At 42.7% G+C, this 15,077-nt stretch overlaps 2 protein-coding genes across 4 annotated transcripts in view; both read right to left on the bottom strand.

Moving 5' to 3' along the window:
* Positions 1 to 15,077, bottom strand: part of LOC112245989 (rRNA methyltransferase 2, mitochondrial-like) — a 227,643-nt gene that overhangs the window by 193,489 nt on the left and 19,077 nt on the right. The gene's annotated exons all lie outside the window — the stretch shown is intronic.
* The window catches only part of LOC112226021 (mitogen-activated protein kinase kinase kinase 14), a 22,282-nt gene extending 7,205 nt beyond the window's left edge, over positions 1 to 15,077 (bottom strand). The window contains 6 exon segments of the mRNA XM_024390207.2: positions 24 to 158; positions 268 to 660; positions 1,034 to 1,268; positions 1,446 to 1,527; positions 1,629 to 1,895; positions 14,970 to 15,077. Coding sequence (XP_024245975.1) covers positions 24 to 158; positions 268 to 660; positions 1,034 to 1,268; positions 1,446 to 1,527; positions 1,629 to 1,887 — 1,104 coding nt within the window. The 5' untranslated portion in view covers positions 1,888 to 1,895; positions 14,970 to 15,077.

Here is a 15,077-nt window from a genome sequence, read left to right as displayed (position 1 = left end):
ATAGAGTGTAAGTGCTGTTGTACCTTTTTGGCGCCAAATCTGAAGTGTGTTCTGTTGTCTTGCACACTGTGCACTTCCCCGTATGACCCTGTGTTGATAGACTTGCAGAGGCTGTAGTCCTTCCCCTCCCTGTACTCATAATTCACAGGCTGAATATTCTAATAGGAAATGAGAGAGATCAATTGGCTGAGTTAATAAGGAGGAATCAGAAAAAGCCACAAGTAAACAACCGCATTTATCGATAACTACTGCAGTCTGGAAAGTTACCTTATTGAAGATCAGGCCCTCGTTGGTGTCAGTCTCTGAGACTTCTCCCTCCTTCTCCCTGACATCTCTTTCCACATCTTTGCAGAAGTCTTTGCAGAAGGGACCTGCGTAGCATCGGTCCTCCTGACTGACACTGCCCCTGAGCCCTGCTAGGGCTAACGAACAGTCTCCCACACTGCTGAGAGGAGAGTCTGAGTCACTCTCCTGCCCATAGGTGGAGAGGTTGGAGGGGGGGCTAAACACCTGGGGGCCCCAGTAGAGGTGGGAATGGCTGGGGCCCCTGTTGCAGTCCTGGAGGGGGTAAGGGGGGCGTCTTGTGTCATGCGCCTCTAAACTCGGGATACTGCTACTGTATGAAGTGCTGATGTTACTTTGGTGCTCTGAAGCGTCCTGCTAAAGGGGAAAAAGACAAACCCACCACCAGGTGATTAAAGGTGACTGTCTGCCAGGAAAGAGCTTTCACCTCCAGGTAATGATACTGACACAAACACCTATCTGTGTGGGTGAGGCTTCAAGACTATGGACACCTGAATGGAAGTTTTGTCTCAGACAGTCAAGAGTTCTCTGAATCACTTCCTCGCGGTTGGAAAGCTAATGTTTGTGCTAGGATGTTTGCTGATAGAAGCTCAAACACTATATGAGACTGTCTACGGTTCATACTACAGACTATGAATCACAAGAAAGGCACTTCAAGTTCAACTAGAGTTCAACGTCATCCATTTTGTGTCTGACGGTAGGATGTTACAGGTTAGAGTGCTCATCTTACCTGGGTCTGGATCAGTTGAGGAGAACTGCCAGTCTGGGTCTCCTGCTCAGGGACACCAGAAGGTACTCTACGTCTCTGTCTCTGCTTCCCTGTCTCCCTCTGCTCCTCTTTCTTCTCCTTCCTCTTCTGTTTCTTCCTTGGCTTCTTCCTGGGTGAGCGGTGGGCCGGGGAGCCTGGTTGGTCCTGGTTGGAGGCTGCGGAGGAACACGCCACATTGTTGTGCTCTGATGAGTCCCTGTGGAAGACAACAGCAATGCCTGTGTGAATGCAGTACTGTCACGAAAACCCAAACTGTAAGAAGACATTAGTGGTTTACCAATGCTTTGTAGCTAAAGAAGAAACCCAAAGATTGAGAGAGTTGTAAGAAGAGATAATGATGGAGTGTGTTATGGAGGGATAAGTGAGGTCATACCGGTTGATTAAGCAGTTGGGGGATGCAACAAAGGAGCGTTCGGAGCAGGAAGGGCTGAACTGCTGGGAGTCTTGGGTTTCACCTGGGGAAGCACAGACAGCAGGTGTTAGCTTGGTGCCATTCTCTCTCTCTCTCTGCAATTAACCCTATCAAAACTAGTATTGCCCTCCTTAGTATACTCACATTCAGCCTGGGCTATGAACGAGTTCTTCTGATAGTTCAGTGGACCTGCTTCACCCACTTGTTCTGCTGTGCCCTTCGTTAGGACTTTAATTATTCTGGGTTTTAAACAAGGCATGAAGTCCCCTTTGCTCTCCTTCCCCTCCTCGTCACTCGTCCTGTCTTCTGGGCTGGGGAGGCTTGGGTAAGACCCCTTCAGCTCTATTTGGGGTGACCCTGAGAACGGTCTGGTCGAGTTAAAGATCCTTTGCCTCACTGCCATCTCACCTGCTGGAAAAGGAAACAGAAAATGATGTCAATTCAGAATAAAACATGGTCTTATCCTGTTTACTAACTTCGCTGTTGGTTGAACTATTCAAAACGGTCCGTCCTTGAACAGCTCAGTGTACAGCACTTCATTTGAAGCACATCTCCACAACTACCTGATCTAAGTGATCCTCACACCTGTCCATTAGCAGAGAGCAGAGCAGAGCTTGTGATTGCAGGGACATCGAGTGGGTTATCAAAAACTCCAGTATAGCTTATTCACTTCTGGAAAGAGCCTTCCTCATGTCAACTGAACTTTGCACCTGCTAAGAACAGAACAATGGCCGGCTTTGTGTGGCGGCGAAACAAGTCAATCTAGTAATTGTTTATCTCTGCCTTGTATTGCGCCTTGTTCCAAAGTTCGAAAGCAAATATTTTTCTTGTGACCAATAAATTTGATTTGATTTGAAACACATCACTTTCTCAACATGGAGGAAGTGTATGCTTGACACAGAAACTTGATCGCAACTCCTTCTCTGCTGAAACTTCATGTTTTGCGGTGAGCGAATGAAACAGGAAACTCGATCACGGGCCTTGTTTTGACAGTTACAACTGTGTAGTTAACACCAGGAAGTAGTTGTGTTGTGAAGACTGCTACATGGCATGCATGTTCAAGGAACAGGCCTGCCTCAGTTCCACAGAATAGAAGGAGTGTGTGTTGGAGGGTGCAATATAGGTCGAGCAGCACAAAACAATGTTGCACAACCCCTGCCAAGATGTACACCTTAAGTTGAAACTCTCTGACAGCCTCTATGCGAAATAAAATACACATGAAAACTGCTGAGATAACATGCAATGAGCTAGACTGGTCAAACATGGCATAGTTTATGTTTGTACAACAATAGTATATAGGTGTATGATGTATTCCTGTATTTATTGTCAGTTAACAAGCATCAAGCATGGAGTATGTCATTCAAATGAAAACCCCTCTGATCTGAGCATTAATTCAGTAGAGAAATGCCAGAGAGGCTTTGGACCTTGGCCTGCTTAGTGAACACTGTAAGCTTAGAGCTGCAGAGCTATAGGGTTGCTGCATGTTGCATCAGTGTGCCAGCACTTCACAGGAGTTTTATCTTTCCCCCTCACTTTTGATCTTCCCTTAGACAGGTGCCCTGTTCCCTTTATGACACACCAAGCTCAGGTTGACTGCCTGGGTAAATGCCAAGCAAATACTCAACTACGCTGCTGAACAATTAATACAATTGCCTCCGGACAATTTACATTGACCCCCCTTTTGTACACTGCTACTACTTGCTGTTTGTTTGTTTGTGATCTATGCATAATCACTTCGACCCCACCTACATGTACAGATTACCTCAACTAACCTGTACCCCCGCACACTGACTCGGTACTGGTGCCCCCTGTATATAGCCTCGTTATTGTTATTCTTACTCTCCACTTTCCTGTCTATCTCTCTGTCCCCTCCTCCACACACTTTGTCTCACCCAGACTCTGACCAGGCACACCAGCTTTCTCATTCACTGATCATCACTTCCTGCTAAAGCGAGAGACCCGCACACGTACCCCTCCTCCAAAACACAGCACCACACCCCAACTGAAATCAAGTGGGGTGGTAGTAAGAACAGGCCCTTTGACAAAGAACTGGATGGAAAAATAGACATTGAGGAAGGAAACATAGACCTACCGACAGAGGCAGGTCTGCAGTCTCTTCTGGTTATCCGTTTTTCACTAAACTAAACTGAAGTCAAATATTCTGCTCGCATATACCCCTATCCTTACAAATAATAACTCACGCTCTGTAATATAGGTCTCGTTCAAGTCTCTCACTCTCTCTACTTCACTCTGTAATCTTGCTGTGTATCTCGGTTGCTTGGTGTCGCTTGATCCCACTGGCCCACTGCCAACCTGGGTAGGAGCTGTGATTGGCTGATGGTGATTTACGGGAAATCCATCTCACTTCCCCACATTCCCCCTCCCTCTTTTCCCTGCAGCAGCAGGGCTGTCTTGCTCTTTCTGCACTTTCTCTCACTCATGCTCAGTGTCTTTCTGTCCCATTTTCACCGTCCTTAAATAATAGGAAAATTAGAGCACATTATTAACAAGCGCACTCAACACTGTCCAAATCTAACCTGTCTTAACTTTCCAAATGTTCATTTGGGACCCAAAACAACAAACCCTGAAGATCTAATTCCCCAAAGTAAGGGGCCACGTGTTAGTTATTTACTAGACTATGTTATACTCTTTGGCCACACTTTAAGCCTCTCATTGTGCTGTGTTGGGGCTGCAGAAAGGGGTCAAGGTTCAGGGTTATGCTCTTAAAACACACTCAGGGTCAAATACCAAGCAAACGATGATGCATGAATAAGCCACTTGGTTCCATCCTGCCAGAGTAGTCGCATCAATCATGTCAACAGGAACACCATGGTTCTGTTCTACATATAACCAAAGTTATGTGCTCCCATAAATCAATGATGCTGCTATCAATCCCCTCTGTCTGTATAATCTATAATATATGATTTTTAGTTATGGTGTGTTGAACTCCCAACCTTTTAGCCCCTGATGTTTCCCCTTCTTATTATAATCATTTGAATAAATAAAACATCAGAATGACCCATGAGGATTACATGTGAGAATTGTGAGGTTTTAATTTATAGCAGGGATAAGGTCGGCCTCCTTTTTGAGGTTGGGAAAATCTCAGTTCCTTTTTTGGTTTCCTCTTTTTTTGAGAGAGGAACAACAAACTACTCAGAACAGAGCCACTAAAGGGCAAGGAAACTCAGGGACCACATTTGGACATGTCAAACAGCCAACTCTTGTATCAAATCGCTTAATAAACAGAGTGAATGTTATAATTTTCTAACCTGGGATTAGCCTACATCCTCTGGCCTTGATGGGTCACTCACACAAGTAATTTGCCCTCTTAAAAAACTCTTGAAGAGGTTAAACTATGAAAACTACAGGCTAATGATAGGTTGTAGAGCTGCACTCCACAGCCCAGAAAACCACTCTGACCATAGGGACCAGTCATTGTGATAGATAAAGTAAGTCCTCCCCCAGCTGTGCTCAGCATTCGGTAAACTGTGTGCAGATTCAGTTAGTTATTTCTCCATGTTGTGTTATTACAGCAATGTAACAATTTTGTTATAACAATGTAGGCCCCGGCCTAACTGTCAATGTGACAATGTAATTGTGCTTAAGGGACCTGTCGACTCCCTATCGAAAACACATGCATGAAAAACTTGAGCATGATACTCAGTGAGCAGAGGGGTGGGGGACAGTTGGAATCTTGGAGGAGTGAGAGAATGTGGGGGCAGAAAGGACAGGAACGGGGGAGGGGTGCAAAGGGGATCCAAAAATGGCAGCTAGATTCTGGGGAGTGAATGTAGACTGTAGAGGATACAACAAAGAAAGGAACAAATAGAGGAACTGCTGAAAAGATTCAGGATGGATACACACAGACACACAATGACCACTGACTCATATACACCCACTCAGATTAGCAGAATACCAGAGGCTTGAGTAAGGACAGCCAAGGGATCCATCTTTTGCAGGACCTGGATAATTAAACACACCAGTACGCCTTCTGGGCCCCCCAGTCCCTCACAGAGCACTGTTACGAGGCATTCATTCAGTGCCTTGCAAGCAACTCATGGGAATCAAAAAATGAATGTCTCAATGAGTGAATGACACAGGGTATCAGAGGGGGTGAAGGCCTCTGTGCATAGCAACACATCCTTCACCCGCCAGAAAGACAACACCTATTTACTTTGGGATTAAAAATGAATCATAGACATAGAGAAGGACATTGCTTCTCTTAGTCATTTCATCAGGTTCGCGTCTGGTCCCTGAGTGGAAGACTTTAGCCCAGTGGTGTAGTAGGGGAAAAACGCTGTATACCCACTATTCTTTTCAGTAGGCATTGTGTATACTCACTTTTTAATCGCCACTAATGCTGTTCTCTGTTTTGTTCTACAACCCCCACAAGTGTCACAGGACTCTTCTGAAGGTAACCAGGTATCAGTTAACTTCTTTGGGGTAGGGGGCAGTATTTTCACGTCCGGATGAAACGAGTGCCCAGAGTAAACTGCTTGCTACTCAGGCCCAGAGGCTAGGATATGCATATTATTCGTAGATTTGGATAGAAAACACTCTAAAGTGTCTAAAACTGTTTGAATGATGTCTGTGAGTATAACAGAACTCTATTGGCAGGCAAAACCTGAGAAGAATCCAACCAGTAAGTGGGAAATCTGAGGTTGTAGTTTTTCAAGTGATTGCCTATTCAATATACAGTGTAAATGGGGTCAGATTGCACTTCCTAAGGCTTCCACTAGATGTCAACAGTCTTTAGAACGTTGTTTCAGGCTTCTAAAGTGAAAGGATAGCGAATAAGAGCTGTTTGAACCAGTGGTCTGGCTGAAAGCCTTGAGTTTAGTCACGCGCACAGCAGTGGGCGCGAGCTCCGTTCCCTTTAATTTCTAAAGACAAAGTAATTGTCCGGTTGGAATATTATTGAAGATTTATGGTAAAAACATCCTAAAGATTGATTCTATACACATGTTTCTACAAACTGTAATGGAACTTTTTTGACTTTTCGTCTGGACTTAGTGCCCGCGCCTTGTGCATTTGGATTACTGGACTAAACGCGCAAACAAAAAGGTATTTGGACATAAAGATTAACTTTATCGAACAAAACTAACATTTATTGTCTAACATGGAGACCTGGGAGTGCCATCAGATGAAGATCATCAAAGGTTAGTGATTCATTTTAACGCTATTTCTGTCTTTTGTGACACCTCTCCTTGGTTGGAAAATGGCTGTATGGTTTTCTGTGGCTAGGCGCTGACCTAACATAATCGCATGGTGTGCTTTTGCCGTAAAGCCTTTTTGAAATCAGACACTGTGGCTGGATTAACAAGAAGTTTATCTTTAAAATGGTGTATAATACTTGTATGTTTGAGGAATTTTAATTATGAGATTTTTGTTTGCACTTTCACTGGATCCAAATGCACAGGTGGGATGCTACTGTCCCACTGGTGCCAGACAGATTAAAAAATGAATGGGTTAAATATGTGTTAAAAATAAATGTAAAAAATAAGAAATCTGAGCTTTCTTATATCTCATAGATATAAGACATACACTTCAATATCGTATTCCTTATGATACATATTTTGACTCTCTGTTTTGCCATTTATGAACGTGTCATTTAATGTGTTTATATGGGCAAATTCTATATTTTATCAAATAATTTGTAAATATATGTATTTCTTTTATACCTACAGGGTCCTTAAATTCTAAATCAGATAGCTAAATGATACATGGTATGTCCATCTTAAAAAAATTCCATATGTTAGGCAAGTATAACCTCCCCCCCATACCGACCTTGTGCCATCATACCGACTTTGTGCCATACCGTAATACCGGCAATAAAAAACAACAGAGGCGCTATTTCCAATCAGAAGGTTTTCAATGCTAACAAGTACATGTATAATCCCATAGCAAATGCTAGCTAAATGCTAACATGCAAACCTTTTACACAAACTATTTGGAGTACAGACATCCCAGCTCATACAGTTATACAAATAACTCAAAAATGCTACTCAAACAAATATTAAGACAGCAAGCCTCTTGATCCAGGAGGGGATTCTCTTCTGTTACCAAGAGGAGCTTGATTGCAAAATGCTAACCACTTAAGCTTACTACAAGCTCTACGCAGACATACGATTCAGAGTGTTGCAATGTAATTTTTCATCAAAAAAGGGGCGTATCTTTGTAATAGGCTCCGGCTTTTTACTTACTTTTTTACTACCCGAAAATGAAGACACGCTGTATCATTCCTTCCACAGTGGGGGCAGTGTTGTCGCTTGGCTCCTTGATCTGATCTATAGGCTATAACGTCAAAGCTCGTTCTTTAGCCAGAGATCACAGTTCCATTTTGTCCCAATTGTTTTATTTATTTTGTCTTGAAGACCATGTTAATTTGCTTTGCCTCTAGTGTTCCATTTCTACATGTGCATTTGTGAAGCTGGTTGTACAAATGTGCATTTGTGACTACCTCATGAAGCTGCTTGACAGAACGCCAAGTGTGTTCAAAGCTGTCATTAAGGCAAAGGGTGGCTACTTTGAAGAGTCTCAAATATAAAATATATTTTGATTTGTTTAACCTTTTTTTTGGTTACTACATGATTGATTCCATTTGTGTTATTTCATAGCTTTGATGGTTTCACTATTATTCTACAATGTAGAAAATAGTTTTAAAAAATAAAGAAAAACCCTGGAATGAGTAGGTGAGTCTAAACATTTGATTGGTACTTTATATGGGGCAATTTAGCAATTCGGATTTGTTATCTGTAATGGTTATGATAAATTAGGCATGTTGACACAGGCCTATAGATAAATACGCACACATTTCTTTCCAGCGCAGGCCTTGTGTTGAAAAAAACTGAGTACCCAAAAATGTCAAATGCCCATCCCCACATTAAAGTAACCTATTTTGCATTGATAACCCAATATAATCTTAGCGACTGTTGAAACAGTAAACCAAACAACAAGAATCCACCCAAAAAGGTATTTAGTTTAAAAGTAATAACTAGTTATCATTATGAAATGGTAGAACCTGCTGTAGCCAACGAGCTAGCCATGTGCTTTTTTCCTCCAGTGACCAAAACATGATGGCATTCTATTTTTAGTTGATATGGGAATTGATGTATTTATTTCACCTTTACTTAACCAGGTAGGCCAGTTGAGAAGAAGTTCTCATTTACAACTGCAACTAGGGTTGCCAACGTTCTCACTACCAAATAAGGGACAAAAGGTGGCGTGCCAGTGCACGGTGCCACGGCGGCGTGGGTATGGTGTTGTGGGTATGGCGGTGTGGGTATGGTGTTGTGGGTATGGCGGTGTGGGTATGGTGGTATGGGTATGGTGTTGTGGGTATGGCGGTGTGGGTATGGTGTTGTGGGTACATCCGTCATCATGAAGTGCTTTGAGAGACTAGTCAAGGACCATATCACCTCCACCCTACCTGACACCCTTGACCCACTCCAATTTGCTTACCGCCCAAATAGGTCCACAGACGATGCAATCTCAACCACACTGCACACTGCCCTAACCCATCTGGACAAGAGGAATACCTATGTGAGAATGCTGTTCATCGACTACAGCTCGGCATTCAACACCATAGTACCCTCCAAGCTCGTCATCAAGCTCGAGACCCTGGGTCTGGACCCCGCCCTGTGCAACTGGGTTCTGGACTTCCTGACGGGCCGCCCCCAGGTGGTGAGGGTAGGCAACAACATCTCCTCCCCGCTGATCCTCAACACTGGGGCCCCACAAGGGTGCGTTCTGAGCCCTCTCCTGTACTCCCTGTTCACCCACGACTGCGTGGCCATGCACGCCTCCAACTCAATCATCAAGTTTGCGGACGACACAACAGTGGTAGGCTTGATTACCAACAACGACGAGACGGCCTACAGGGAGGAGGTGAGGGCCCTCGGAGTGTGGTGTCAGGAAAATAACTCTCACAAAACTCAACGTCAACAAAACTAAGGAGATGATTGTGGACTTCAGGAAACAGCAGGAGGCTGAACACCCCCATCCACATCGATGGAACAGTAGTGGAGAGGGTAGCAAGTTTTAAGTTCCCATAAAGATCATCAAGGACATCATACACATCACACTGACTCTAAAGCTCCAGCCACTTTAATAATGGGAATTGATGGGAAATGAAATGATAAATATATCACTAGCCACTTTAAACAATGCTACCTTATATAATGTTTACTTACCCTACATTATTCATCTCATATGCATACGTAGATACTGTACTCTATATCATCGACTGCATCCTTATGTAATACATGTATCACTAGCCACTTTAACTATGCCACTTGGTTTACATACTCATCTCATATGTATATACTGTACTTGATATCAGCTACTGTATCTTGCCTATGCTCCTCTGTACCATCACTCATTCATATATCCTTATGTACATATTCTTTATCCCCTTACACTGTGTATAAGACAGTAGTTTTTTGGAATTGTTAGTTAGATTACTTGTTGGTTATTACTGCATTGTCGGAACTAGAAGCACAAGCATTTCGCTACACTCGCATTAACATCTGCTAACCATGTGTATGTGACAAATAAAATTTGATTTGATTTGGGTATGGTGTTGTGGGTATGGCGGTGTGGGTATGGTGTTGTGGGTATGGCGGTGTGGGTATGGCGGTGTGGGTATGGTGTTGTGGGTATGGCGGTGTGGGTATGGCGGTGTGGGTATGGTGTTGTGGGTATGGCGGTGTGGGTATGGTGTTGTGGGTATGGCGGTGTGGCGGTGTGGGTATGACGGTGTGGGTATGGCGGTGTGGGTATGGTGTTGTGGGTATGGCGGTATGGTGTTGTGTGAATGAATATACAGTGTATATTCATATTCTTATTCAATTGGAAAGGCAAAACATTTGTATATTCCATTTAGCCTATAGCTTTACTAAAACTGTATCATTATGTAAACTTATGTGAATAAACCTCAAAATATATTATCAAAGGAATCACAATTGGGACCTTTACAGCAAAAAACTTCTCAAATGCAAAAGAGGGGCATGAGTCACTCACCAAGGCTACATACTTGACTGATTCAAGCAGTCCTCTTGCAGAGCCAGAGAGAAGTCATTACATGACAAGTCTCAGTTCCCAGATATGTGAAGTTCATTTTTGATCAGCTCTGTGCTACATCGGTTTCTTGAGTCTGACCACTTAATGGTCATCAGACAGAAAATCCTCTCTACAAAGGCATTTGAGTCTGGCACACTGAGGACAAATGAGACAATCCTGAACATGTTGATCAAGTTGGCTTTCCCTAGGTTTTGGTAAACTGCCACCTGCTTCTCACTGGTGGATTTTGTGGTATCCTGTCTGGCTTTCTGTATTTCCTCCCGGCTAGTACAACACTCTTTATAGAGTTGGTCCATACTGACTGTCTCTGTCATTTCGAGGGCAACCACCACCTGCTCCAGGTCAGTGAAGGAGAGCTCCTCATAGAGGCTGGTCAGTGAAGGAGAGCTCCTCATAGAGGCCGATCAGTTTCACCATTACATTTTCTGGTGAGAAATCAAACCACTTGTCAATGTATGTAATTACAGTGTCATAGAACTTCAAAGTCCTGTTTCTGCTTGGACCTTCATGCTGACAATTGTTTGTCCCATCAGCTGCTTGGTCTGGTATCAGAAAAAAAAACTGTCCTGTTTCAGCTGAAGCATCTTAAATGTTGAACTTTTGGACTTACTCGTAAAACATCTGTGATGCAGAGCTTTGTTTCCTCCAGCTTTTTTACGAGTAGGTCAAAAACACACCCACTTTGTGGAAAAAGCACAGATAACTCTCAGCAGCTTCTGTTTTTTCTTCATACTCAAAAATACTCTTAAGTTCCACAGGACAGGTCTCCCTAAGGGACCTGAAGTATGATGTAAGAGCTGGCCAGCTTTGCTGGAGACGATGGACAGCTGGATGAAGAGAGAGCCATCGTGTGCAAACATGTCGCAGGATTTCAAGCCACTCAATGTCAACAAAGGCGAAAAAATGCGCGCAGTTCCTCTCTTCGGGAAGCAGATACTGATAAGTGCCTGTAAAACAATTGTCTCAATATCCACTGACAGCTGATCGCAGGCGTGCTTGCAGGCATTATGAGCTATGTGAGCTGGGCAAGTAGCTTTCAGAATGCGATTGTTGGCACTGCTCAATAACTGGTAAACGGAGAGGTGTTTTCCAATTATGTCAGTTTCCGAAGTAGACATCACGAAGAATGCACCAACATTGCTAGCACCTTTAGCTAGCGTGGCCTTGTGCATTTCTGTGGATGCATGCTGAGTTAGGGCATTCTCCCCTTCATGGCCAATTGAGAATTCCCGACGCATAAAGTACAGAAAGCTTTCGTCGAGTCACCACTGACGGGCTTAACCCACAACATTTTTGCTTCACATTGTTTGTTGTAGCTGCACAGTCTTTTTTGCATGTTTATCCATATTTCCTTGATCTGCCAAACCGACCAAACAACAACAGAAATTACTTTGCAGGAATTGGCGCGTTTACACTATACTGTGATTGGATGAATATACGGAACAAGGGAGGTCCCGTATGGGACAAACCAATTTAACCCAATATAAGGGACATCCCGGCTAATTGCGGGACAGTTGGCAACCCTAACTGCGACCTGGCCAAGATAAAGCAAAGCAGTGCGACAAAAACAACAACACAGAGTTACACACAAACAAACGTACAGTCAAAAACACAATAGAAACATCTACAGTGGGGCAAAAAAAGTATTTAGTCAGCCACCAAAATACCAGCAACAGTGTGTGAAAACCTTGTGAAGACTTACAGAAAACGTTTGACCTCTGTCATTGCCAACAAAGGGTATATAACAAAGTATTGAGATAAACTTTTGTTATTGACCAAATACTTATTTTCCACCGCAATTTGCAAATAAATGTATTAAAAATCTTACAATGTGATTTTCTGGATTTTTTTTTCTAATTTTGTCTGTCATAGTTGAAGTGTACCTATGATGAAAATTACAGGCCTCTCTCATCTTTTTAAGTGGGAGATCTTGCACAATTGGTGGCTGACTAAATACTTTTTTTGCCCCACTGTATGTACAGTGTATGCAAATGTGTAAGAGTAGGGAGGTAAGGCAATAAATATGCCATAGAGGCGAAATAATTACAATTACAATTTAGCATTAACACTGGAGTGATAGATGTGCAGATGCTGCCCCTGAACTAGACAGTTAACCCAGTGTTCCTAGGCCGTCATTGTAAATAAGAATTTGTTCTTAACTGACTTGCCAAGTTAAATAAAGGTTTAAAAAAAACTAGCAAGGAAAGACGATTCTTCCTTGTTTTCACAAAATGAAAAGACAAAATGAAAAAACTTTGCTATCGCCCCCTTGTGAATGGGAATGAGCCCGGCAAGGACATCATGTTACAAAAAGGTTTTCGCTCCTCCAAAAATCCCACTCCACCCACGTGCACGCACGCACGAAGATCAATGGAGTGAAACTTGATAGATACCTAGCTACTATGTCAGCAATCCAAAGAGCATTTAACACATTTTAGACAGTTAACTTAATAGTTATATCTAGCTGCAAACATTTAGCTGTAACTATGCTATGGTGTATGCTGCACAACAATGAGTGAATCAAAAGGCTTCGGTCTCTTGTCTGTGTGTGCTTGTGATAACAACATGTGACTGGGGACTACCAGTAAGCTTCATAATGTAAAATAATGTGAGAAGTGAAATAAAGAACCTGCACTTGCACAGGTACTGTGTGTGCTTGTACAGACAACTGGTAGAGGGTTGATAAACCAATTTGGTTTATCAAATTCAGCAGCTTGTCCAAAAATAGCCTACTAGACAATTAAACTGCTAGCATGAAAAAACAACATGTTTTGAGGGAGCGTGCAATTCTGACTGCAGCACTGAAAATCAGAGCTGTTGCCAGAGAATTGAATGTTCATTTCTCTACCATAAGCGGTCTCCAACATAATTGTAGAGAAGTTGGCAGTACGTCCAACCGGCCTCATAACAGCAGACCACGTGTATGGCGTTGTGTGGGTGAGCAGTTTGCTGATGTGAACGTTGTGAACAGATTGGCAAATGGTGGCAGTGGGGTTATGCTATGGGCAGGCATAAGCTACGGACAATGAATACAATTGCATTTTATCTATGGCAATTTGAATGCACAGAGATACTGTGACGAGGTCCTGAGGCCCATTGTCGTGCCATTCATTCGCCGCCATCACCTTATGTTTCAGCATGATAATGCACGGCCCAATGTCACAAGGATGTGTACACACTTCCTGGAAGCGGAAAATGTCCCAGTTCTTCCATGGCCTGCATACTCACCAGACATGTCACCCATTGAGCATGTGCGGGATGCTCTGAATCGATGTGTACGACAGCATGTTCCATTTCCCGCCAATATTCAGCAACTTCGCACAGCCATTGAAGAGGAGTGGGACAACATTCCACAGCCCACAATCAGCAGCCTGATCAACTCTATGTGAAGTAGATGTGTCGTGCTGCATGAGGCAAATGGTGGTCACACCAGACACTGACTGGTTTTCTGTTCCAAACCCCAACTTGTGACCAACAGATGCATATCTGTATTCCCAGTCATGTGAAATCCATAGATTAGTGCCTAAGGAATTTATTTCAATGGACTATTTCCTTATATAAACTGTAACTCAGTAAAATCGTTGAAATTGTTGCATGTTGCGTTTATATTTTTGCTCAGTATACAATTGCGATGCTGTGTTTTAAAGTTGAAAAAAAGTCAACAATCATGACTTTCCAACCGGTTTTCGAAACATATGTTGATATGCCCCTTGTCTTTCATATCAGCGAGAAAGAATCCTTCAAATAAAAAAAGATACACTTACTGTAGAGTTTTGCTCAGATCCACAAGCTGTGCAAAGCCCACAGTTGAGGAACTACACTTCCTCCCCAATTACACTTACACACAGGTGTTCGGAGCGCTATTTAGCACAGGTGGCCACCTATGTCTTCAATAAACAAGTATATTGACAATGTATATTGGAGATATACTTGGAGGTGTGGGAACACTAAGCCTATAAAGGTGTGTAGTAATTTAACTAACATTTTGTTTTATCAAATTGATTTCTCTCTGATATGGAAGATACGTTCCTTATGTTTCCAAAAAACGTTCCGCAAGCGTCCGAGGCTCTTAACAAAACAACCGGGTCAGGAGATACTATCGTCAACAGGCGGTGTACTGTACTGTAATATCTATCAATATCTACTGTAATAGCCTATATGGCAACTTCGTGCATAACATCTACCTGGGTCATTTTTAAAATCTTAAATGTAACAACTAAGAAGTTCTTAAGTAATGAACGTTTTGTCGTTGCATTAAAAAAAAAATCATTATGCTATGGTCGAGAAAATGTTGACGCGACTTCACTTCACCTCCTTTTCCTCCGCCATTTCAAAAGTACTTCAAAGTTATTAATCTTGTGGGCATATTCAATTCTGATATCTTTATAGTTGATATTGGCTTACCTTTTGTTCAAGTATGTTGTTTTTACAATGATAAAAGGCGTCGGCTGTTTTCAGGATCTACACAGTTCGCTAAAAATGTCCAACGTTGAAAATTACGATTGCGTCACC

Source organism: Oncorhynchus tshawytscha, linkage group LG09, assembly GCF_018296145.1.
Source record: "Oncorhynchus tshawytscha isolate Ot180627B linkage group LG09, Otsh_v2.0, whole genome shotgun sequence".
NCBI lineage: Eukaryota > Metazoa > Chordata > Actinopteri > Salmoniformes > Salmonidae > Oncorhynchus > Oncorhynchus tshawytscha.
The sequence above is the reverse complement of the archived record's forward strand: the minus strand, read 5'-3'. Positions and strand labels throughout refer to the sequence as shown.